Here is a 10927-nt window from a genome sequence, read left to right as displayed (position 1 = left end):
CCGTAAGTCTAATACAGCACTAATTTTATACATTTCTTGTGAAAGAAACATTTCTTATTCAACGGCCATAAAAATTATTTATATTAATGATGTCTCCAAAGGTCAAGTTATTTTTCTGCGAAAAATTCGTTATCAGATATCGCAGCCGCCATTTCGTGCGCTGTTCTGCGACAAAAACAAGCTTGAGCAACGGCGTAGTCGGACGGTGCACACTCGGTAAGTAATCCTACAATTTTTTGTTTATAGCATAGTTTATACGGATTATTCCCAAAAAATTATACGTGCTTTGGAAATATTTGAGTGGAATTAGTCTAGAATTGGTTAATTTTATAGAAGAAAACCTTTGAAACAGCCTTAGTCCGTAAACTTCACACGTGTCGGGCTGCGATTGGCTCATGTATTGAATGATTCCTACAATGTAAAATTCGATTAATGTGGAATGTATCTAAGCATTATAGGGGGGTCTACTGTAATTTGTCATTATTGGGACTGAAGAGGTGATGAATTACAGAAATTGACATATTATAGAAAATTCTAGGAATAATAATTAAAAACACAATATACAACTTATAACCTATTTTTCATAAAAACTTTTGGAAAACATTTTATTAAAGCTAAGAATATGACTTAAAGAAAATACATTACATACTGTGAATGTTCATAGCAAAAAGTATTTACACAAAGTATGTTATTCAAGAAAAAACTTTATTTTTGTGTTTGAACAAAACTTTCTACAGGTCCCAAGTCCCTTGGTTCCTTTTAATTTGCGAGACTGATATATACCTATTTTGCAGAATAGGTGCTGTCAGAATTTCTATTTTCTGGTGATAACAAATTGTGATGGTATGGAGACTTTACAATCATGGGCCGCGTTCTTAACCTAGTATATTAACCTACTTATAACTAAATTCTTACAATATACACATATATAGGAGAGGGGAAAAAAAAAGAAATTTTAGGATGGGTATCCAATGGCCTTGAATGTTTTTTTGATGCTTCGATTTGGATTCGATCCTTTTCATCTTAGCCAGTTTCTTTTTCTTCATTGAATCGCTCCTTAAGTGTCTATGATAAAGGATGTTCTCTGAGAAGTCGTCCCTATAACACTTATGAATAAAGTCCTTATGCGTTTATATTTCTGATACCACTTTCTCAAGCCCTCATCATCTGCTGAATACAACCAAGAGCCTTCCTTCTACACTTCTTGTCTCTCCAGTGTCCAGCCAAAAAGTGTTTAGCTAGCACAAGTTTTTCCCTCAAGGTTTTTCTCCCTCTATTGTCTTTTCTGTCACACCCTTTCTGGGAAGGGTTAGCTCTGAAATAATCCAAATAAGGAAACAAAAGATATACAAGATCAAAGGGATAGTGAAAGATTAGAATAAAATATGTATATTGTATCATAATATATGGCATACTGCCACAATACTTTAATCTTGCTAGAATGTTATAAAATTTCTTTTTGTCTTTGTGTGTATGTACTGTACATATTACATTTTAAAAATTGCATGATTTTTTTACACTATTTTTTGCTTGAACAACACCTTAAATACTTTTTCAGCAAGACTGATTTATTTAAACAAACATTTGGACTTCTTTTCATAAGTCTGACTCAGGTTTAACAAGATGATGTAAACTAACCTATAACTGATATTCTAACATTTTTTTGAACTTAAAATTTGCATCTTCTTGTTAAACCTGACACAAACTTACTAAAAGAAGTGAAAAACATTGTTTAAATAAATCAGAGTCTTGCTGAAAAGAGTATTTATGTTGGTCAAGCTAAATTTGTTTCAGCTTTTAGAGAGGTATTTTTTTTATGAACTATTTTTTTTTGCATCCTTTCATAATTGCTAAATTGTGCAAATGCTGCATTGCAATTAAATTCAGGATTTCTGCTTCATTTTGCTGTTTGTACCATTTGACGTACTTTGATAACATTTCCTCAACTTCTTTGCAATTAAAATGTTGAAAACTAGATATGTCATCTACACCATTTTTCTCCACTTTTTCATTTCTCATTCTATTATTTCACTGTCATTCAAAATTTCATATCCCAAATCCAAGCTATCCACATTTAGCCAGTCATTTACACCACTCTGTTCTATTTGAAAAGTGTCATTACACATTGCTGATCAGCGATGAAAACCATTGTTTGTTTTCATTGCTGTCACTTCTGTTAAGTGCATCAGGGGTCATATTCTCGTTATTGTTTCTGATCTCTCATCTCTCGCAAGTCGGTCGCTGATTGGCTAATCATTTGGATTAGTCAATCAGCTACCGGCTTGCGAGAGACAAGAGACCAGAGACAGTGACCAGAATATGGCCCCTGATAGCCAAATTTTGTTTCAACTTTGAGACAAAGGTTTCATTTGGAACATTATTCCATGCTTTGGTGATATTGAAAAAGGCTTGTTTAATAGTGTATTGTTTCCAAAATTTGTCCAAATTTGTACCCATATCACAAGTAATAAAATATTGAACAAATATTTTCTGGTAGCAATGCTTCAAATTTTCAGTCACTCACTGATCCATCAGCTGAATCAGAGTGGTTGTGTTGGGAGGAAGAAAAGTGCATTTTATATCTTTATCAACTTCTAAGACATTCAATGGATGAGTTGGGATTCAATGCATTGTCCATAATTAAAAGCACTTTTTCTGATAAATTTTTAAATTTAAAATATGATTTCACCTGAACTACAAATACATTACAAAACTAAGCTGTAAAAATTTCTTGATCCATCCATGCATTTTTTGGCATAATAATCAACAGGCAATAATTTTTGATTAAAATTTTTTTAGTGCTCTTAGTTTCTTAACTTTCACAACCATTGTTAATGGAAGTTTGTGATTTCCGTCTAAGAATACTCTAAAAATAACACCTTTTCAAAGTGACAATATAGAACATGATGAATTATCAAGTTTCTACTGCATTATTGTCTGGAACAGAAATTTTCATTTCAAACAACTATAAACATGAAACTTATATTTAAAATATATAACATAGTTTACATTATTTTCCTAATTAATGTTCTGTAAGTACTCAAAATTGTTGATTAAATTTTAAAAGCAAGAGACATAATCAATATAAAGCAGAATGGAGAATTAGACTTGTATGATTGTCAGAATATAGACCACTTGCCATAGATCAGAGGTTATCAAACTTTTCTCACAATGGGCCACATAACTGAGAGAATGATGAGTGTGGGCCACAACCATTTTGTTCAATACAATACATTGAATACACAAAAAATAAGACAACCAACATATTTATTTACCAATACAAACACAATCATTGCAGCAAGCTTGTAATTGCTTTCCTTAGAAACTTCATTGCAGATACTTACACAAAAAGTGCTCTGATATCCAAAGTTGCAAAAAGTTGCCAAATTGTTTGAACCAATTTTGGCAACTTTACTTATGCTTATTTTAATTTTTTCTACATAGTAAGTTTATCTAAAATCTATGATATTTCTATATAAATAATTACCTTTTAGCTCATTTGTGGTACAGTGTGGCAGCGGGTCGAATGAACTGACCTCGCAGGCCAAATCCGGCCTGCGGACCATAGTTTGGTTTAGAACCATAAGCAGCTAACTCTAAATTTTGCAATTTTTCAATAGAGTATTCCTATTATATTGAAAATATTTTAATTTGGACCATAAATAGATATGTAAAATTCCAAATGATTATATAAAATGACAAAGTTTCGGTTTGTCCAATTTTCAAATCTATTCTCTGAAAATTATGATGTTAGTCACATATCATTTTTTTTTCTCCAATAAGCCTAATTAATGTAATGGCCTCTCTAGTTCCTTTGTTCTTTCTAAAACCAAATTGTGTATCATTTAGTTCTGCTTCAATTTTCGGTTCTATTCTTCTATAGATAGTATTAGTTAAAACTTTTGACATATGGCTTATTAAACTTATTATTCTATGTTTGTCGCATTCCAGTGTTCCTGCTATCTTGGGTATNAGAAAGGTACGATATGCTGGACATTTGGCTAGAGGATCAGGAGGACAACTACTAAAAACGGTCATTGAGGGACTGGTGGAGGGGACAAGATCTAGAGGAAGACCCCGAAAGACTTGGAGAGATAACATCAAAGACTGGACTGGAAAGGATTTAAGAGAAGCCTGGAATAGAAAAACATGGAGAGGAATAGTTCATCAAATGCAACCCTCTGTAGAGAGGATGCCACTGGATAGATAGATAGATAGATAGATAGTCACATATGGTTCTATACCTACAATATATATGTATTTGATTCTTTCAAATGAAACATACTGTATATAAAATCAATCAATTCTTTGTGGCATTGCAAAACTCGCATACCATTGGGATTGTTGCTTGAATACTGAAGGGGACTATGCTTAGATTCTTCAGGCCCTGCAGCAAGTATACTGTGTCTGTAAATCCTTACATGTACAATAAGTCACATATTTGCATTGGACATCTGAATCTATGTTTCATTTGAAAGAACCAAATATATAGACTGTGGCACATCATGTGACCACAACAGGATTATTTAACCCTAATAATAGCAACAATGAAAGAGGAACCCCACAGAGGAACCATCAAACAACAACTGACAATAAATGGCCACAATCACCATCCCATACACAGAACTTTGTATTTATTATAGTCTTTTAAAAACTTATAACTCGTCCATGTGCACATATATGAGTGAGGCTTTTTTTCTGTGCAATTTTCAAGTTTGCTTTTTTCTGGTTAGGTCAGAAACTTATTAGTGTAACTATCAAAATAGTTTAACCTGAAATGTTTTATACAAACACAAACATTAATTCTGATGTATATACAAGCAAGTTCAACAAAAATTATATTAGTACAACCTAAACTTTCTGATGATATAATACAAATATACACAGACAGACACTTATCTGTAGTTTCATGCAATCTCACATTCATAGTACACTGTTCTTTTTAATCAAATTAAATCTGAGAAAATAAAACTGTAATTTAAAAATATTTTTCAATTTAAATTTTTGCAAAGACAATATTATAAAAATATTTACAAATTATTAAAATATAAATAATTACATAAATTTAAATATATTTGATATTAATAATAAAAAAAAAGGTTGCCAATTCACTAACTAAAAGAAAAAGAAAAAAACGGTCAATCAGTTAAACTTAGAATAAACATGATATTACATACTTTTGGAAATAAAAATATTACACTTTGCATTTTTATCACTAAATATATGATAGTTTCTTAAATTTTCTCTGTTGTGTACATATTTATATATGCTCTTTGAAATTATGCTAAACTCTGATTATTATTGAAAAATACTTTGTTTTGATATATTTCTCGCCATAAATACATTTCACAGCTTGAAATTTGTGATAAGAATCATAACATTTCTGTTGATTTCACACTTATTGAGTAACTTTAATATATTGTTGCGTGAATAATTTAATATGAATGATTTATGACATTTGATTTATAAATCAAAAATATTTTAAAATCTAAGTTACTTCAATTTCTTTAAATTATAGAACAAAAACTTACAATACATTTTTGCTCGATTAGCTCTTGTTCTGCAACAATGCCATGATATTAAAGCAGCAATCATAATAAATGAGAGGACCGATAAACCTGTGAAATAAAAATAATATACACATTATTTTAACAAAATTAATAACACTGTTTTAAGATCAGAATTATGGTAATTTTTTTCAGTTTCTCAAAATAAAACTATATATAACACACATTATTATTATACCTAACTAGATACAGTAGCTACCATGTTTCCCCGAAAATAAGACAGTGTCTTATATTAATTTTTGCTCTGAAAAGTGCACTAGGTCTTATTTTCAGGGAATGTCTTATTTTTTCCAGGAACAAGAATTCACATTTATTATTGAACAAAAAATTCCCAAGTCAAACTTAGACGAGAGTGACGTATATCCAGTGTGTCAAACTGTCGCCTTTTTATAGCGTCAACATCGGACTCGATGGCCAATTAGTGCTTACTGAACCGTAGCACTATGCAAATGTCATGTAGCGTGATTCCTGGCCAACCAATTAGCCATCACCAGCCGTAACATTATGCAAATCTGTGATTCCCAAGGCATAGTCTTATGCAAATCATGCTGTATGGCGTAATTGTCTGCTGACCAATCAGTGGCTGTACTTTCAAAAAGCTAACGGACACTTTCAACCATCTGTCAATGACCGTTACGACTAAAAAAACTTCGCTAGGTCTTACTTTCAGGGGGAGGTCTTATATTTCACAATTCAGCAAAATCTGTGCTAGGTCTTATTTTCTGCGGATGTCTTATTTTTGGGGAAACACGGTATATAATAATGAATTTCTTGGTTGTAAATTCTGCAATTCTGAATTCTTACAATCTGGAACTAAAGATAGGCATTGCTGCCACCTCTGTTAATTCTGTGTCTATAATGTCATTGACTGTAATTGATATGTTTATGATTTCATTACTGCACATGCTGTGTGTTTGTGTTAGTGACTATTGTTAAAGTATTGCCAATGAGTGTCTGATCTTCAATGTGTTTGTGTTTCAACATTCTGAATTTATTGTTTGATATAACAAGTATTGTTAATAAAATAGACTTGTTCTTCCAAAATTATCAGTTGATATTGAGGACTTTAAAAAATGGATAAATTATTTTTAAATTTTAGACTGAATTTAATACAAAGATTTCTTAATGTAGTGTGTTCTCCCCAGAATGTTTTGACTGGATGCATTATCTAACTAATCTTACCGACTAGCTAGCTAATTAACCTTGTGAATTGACTTGCCAAAATGATGATTCTTATAAATTGTAAAATTTTTCTATTGTGTCTTTTTTGTAGATGGGAACAAAAACATCAAATATTTTTCATCTGAGTAACATGAAGGATCCAAAAAAAGGAATTTTAAAAATATTTAAAACTTCTGTTGTTGTAAGCACAATAGAATATCAATGGAAAACGAACAGTTGTGAAATCATTTTTTGTTTTGTTATGACTATCACTTATAAAGAAATGTGAATTGCTTCTACATTAGAATGCTTTTTGATATCCATCAATTCAATAATTAACATTAAAAAAAGATGATTTATAATGCCAAATGTTTTCTTAGAAATCATCAATAAGCATGCATAAAAAGTACAAGTATACCTCGCCTTACATCAGTAATTGGTTCCAGGAGAGGTGCCTTAAGTCGAAAAACGACATAAGTCGAATTTACTTGTCACTAGGCTAAACCACAAATACCATTCCCAGTTCTGTATTTTATTTATAAATGCATTTTTAATAATATATGATTAATAAGAATCTATTTTAAGCTTACAAACAAATAAATTTTAGTTTTTAATATAATACAGGAAAGAAGTAATCTAAATTTACAAATACATGTACGGTACGATACAGTACAGTACATACTTGTAAATATACATGTTTACAATTTGGCAATATTTACAGTACATTGCTGACTCTTTATTTGTGAATGTGGTTTGCTCTAAGACATTATAAAATAAGATGATTTTGTAAGGTTAAACAACAAATACAGTTATTAAAATGCATCTTTTGGAATGGCCATCAGCGGTCCGTTGCATTCCGCATGATGTCTTTCTTGACTCAAATTGGGTTCCTTTTAGCGGCATTTTCAGCTTGGGAAATAACCAAAAGTCACATGGAGCCATGTCGGGAGAGTACAGAGTGTGACGAACCACAGGAATGTTGTGTTTGGAGACGAAAGTCTGAATCAGCAGACACAAATTTTGCAGAGACTCTCTTCATACTCAAATCCTCAGTCAAAATCGAATGTACTGATCCAATGCTTACTCCTGTTTCGTTCGCAAGTTCTCTGACTGTGATACAACAGTCCACCATGACTAAAGTCTGCATTTGCTCAATGCCAGTCTCATTTCGACTTGTTGAGGCTCTGCCTGAATGCAGTTCGTCCACTGATGTGTGGCCATCTTTGAAGTGGTTGTACCATTCCTTTATCTGTGTGTTGCTCATGGCATTGTCCCCGAACGCCTGTTGAATCTTGCAAATGGTTTCCGCTTGGGTATAGCCAAGCTTTTGGCAAAATTTGATGCAATATCGCTGCTCATGTTGTTCAGTCATTTTCCAACTTACTGGAATCCAATGAGTGATCACTACACATCCTCACTCATAGGGCCAATTGCCATTGACTGATGTTTCCTGTGGGTGGGAAAAAATTCAGGACCATGCATGACTGTCCCCTCCACATCTCCACTGAAGGATGCCTCCTGCACGTCATTGGTTTACGCAAAAAAAAATAAAGGTCCGATACTTTTTGAACACCCCCTCATAGATAAAACAAGAAATGAAAAGGTCCAAAATACAAGAAACTATTGTATACAGATGCAAATAAAGAAAGTATTTTTTTTTATCCAATATGTTAATTCAATCTCTCTCTCATTATACTGATGTAACTTCTGGAAAAGTCCTATTAATAGATCATAGTTGCAGTAAACCATTATTATTTTACTATTAGTTTCTTTCATTTTTTGGGAGTTATCTTAGTGGTTAATTAAAACTCTATATGTCTTTACCCATATTCAAAAAGTAACAGGAATGGTTGAATAAAATGCAAGATTTAAATTTATTCATTCATCAAAATTTATTTTGACAAATGAATCCCTTTAAAAGTTACTTTGAATGTTTTAAAGCATGTTTCAAGGATTGAAAAAAGTTGTTCATGAAACCCCTTCAGCAGCTGCAGAAAATTTTGTTCCATGACAACAATTGGACTCAAAATGATAATCATGAAGAAGAAATTTTAGTCACAAACACAGGAAAGACTCACAATGCCACATCAGGTGAATACAGAGTTGCAGAACCATATCTGTTGAATTTTTGATCAAAAGTTCACCAGCAACAACAGCATTGTGAGCAGGTGCATTATTGTGATGCAAAATGCTCAAATAATATTCTTTGTTGACAATTTTGTCTAGTCAGAAGGAATATGTAATGTGTAACACCACAACAATCAAAGAAAACAGTCAATATGACCTTCATTTCTGATTGACTTTGTCATGGTCTTTACAGTCTCACTTCACCTTTCGAGTGCTATTCACCAGGAATAAAATGGCTACAGAAAAATATACAACTCTCAACTTTTTTTTTAATTTTTAAATTGACTCAGACCCGATTCCTTTCACTAATGCACCACAAGTAAGTTAGTAGTTTATTTAAAAGAAATAAAGTTGGATGTAATAAGCTTTTTGATAAAAATAGTATTTTTATTTATTATATACAAAAATATGATACTTAAAAAGACCTTTTCAATTTGAATTTTAAAAAAATTGTAAATTTTATTTATACTATTTATGAATAATTTTTATTAATTTATATAGTAATATAAATTAATAAACTAATACTTTAGTCATATAATAGAAATTTTACAATTTTCAAACAGTTTACACAAAACAATAATAATAATAAAAAAATAAGGACTTTGAATATAGTTTTTTAACTTTAACCATTTTAAACATTAACTTAAAAACACTCTTCAATTTTGGACCTTTTTGGCATTGCATATGTATAATACATATCTAACACTGATTTTTGCTCTCATAAAAAATTGAAGGACTACTAAATTTTTATTATTTTATTTACATCAATATTAATACTCTACAAAGTAATACTCTACATAGTACAGTAGAACCTCCATTATCCGGATCTCCATTATCCGGATTTTCGATTATCCGGATTGTTCAAAATAAACAAAAATTTTACGAATTTGCTGATTCGTACTTGGCGAATTATGACATTGTTTATGTACGTGATGGAATGCATAACTTTTTTTGTTTCAACAACGTTTTACCCAGCACAGTGGTCGTAAACTCTTAAATATATTTTACGTAGTAATAAAAATATAACTTGACATACGTATTTATAAATAATTTATATTCAAATTACATCATTTCTATGACCAAGGGCGGCGTAAGGCATGGACGACGTGGGCCACCGCCTATGCCTCGCGGTCCGAAGGGCCTCGCGCCTCGAAGGTTTATGCATTACTTAAAAGCCGCGAACGCGACGAAAAAATTTTACTCGTCATAAAACGATAAATAGTTTGTCAAATTTTTATTCATAAAAATGCAGTTTCAACTGCTTTTTATTTTATAAAATCCGTCTTCTTGCGCCACCAGAGGGCCTTTTAAACAATAGGTAGTTTGTCAGCGTTGGTCAGTAGTAGTCCAAATTCAATACGAACGTTTTGTTTCTTGAAAATTTGATTACGATTTAAATACAGTATTCACTTTTAATATTACCGACATGTCATCGAAAAGAAAACGTGTTGTATTATCATTAAAAGACAAATTAAAGTATTTATTTCGATTATCCGGATTTTTCCGTATCCGGACTACCTTCATCCCCAATTAGTCCGGATAATCGAGGTTCTACTGTATAAGAAAACTTTAAGCAGACATATGAAAGAGAAGCATAAAAAGGACGATAACAGGAATGATGACGTTATAGTTTGTGTTCAGGTGAATTTCATAAAATACTAGTACAGGTATACCTCGCCTTACGTCGGTAATTGGTTCCAGGAAAACGACGTAAGTCGAATTTACTTTTCTCCGAATCTACTTGTCACTAGGCTAAACCATAAATTACCATTTCCGGATCTGTATTTTATTTATTAATGCATTTTTAATAATATATAATTAATAACGATATATTTTAAGCTTACATACAAATAAATTTTAGTTTTTAATATACTACAGAAAAAAGTAATCTAAATTTACGAATGCATGTACTGTAAATACAATACATACTTGTAAATGTATATATTTTAATATGATTTTATGTGCTTTAAACGTTTATCTAGTGATATTACGACTTCAATATTTGTGGCGGACAGACGTAAAGTCGAATAAAATGACTTAAACTTGATTTTTATTTTTCCATATACTTTTTT

The 10927-nt window shown here is 31.4% G+C and overlaps 1 protein-coding gene and 1 pseudogene across 1 annotated transcript in view; both read right to left on the bottom strand.

The window, feature by feature from the left end:
- Positions 1–5615, bottom strand: part of LOC111629807 — a 23938-nt gene extending 18323 nt beyond the window's left edge. The window contains exon 1 of the mRNA XM_023373719.1: positions 5532–5615. Coding sequence (XP_023229487.1) covers positions 5532–5595 — 64 coding nt within the window. The 5' untranslated portion in view covers positions 5596–5615. The remainder of the gene's footprint in view (positions 1–5531) is intronic.
- An 846-nt stretch (positions 5616–6461) lies between these two features.
- Positions 6462–9184, bottom strand: LOC111629809 (annotated as a pseudogene).
- Positions 9185–10927: the final 1743 nt, after the last annotated feature.

The sequence above is a fragment of the Centruroides sculpturatus genome, unplaced genomic scaffold (genome assembly GCF_000671375.1).
Source record: "Centruroides sculpturatus isolate CEXI.00-Female unplaced genomic scaffold, Cexi_2.0 scaffold446, whole genome shotgun sequence".
Lineage (NCBI taxonomy): Eukaryota > Metazoa > Arthropoda > Arachnida > Scorpiones > Buthidae > Centruroides > Centruroides sculpturatus.
Note: the sequence above shows the minus strand (reverse complement) of the source record. Positions and strands in the feature narration are given on the sequence as shown.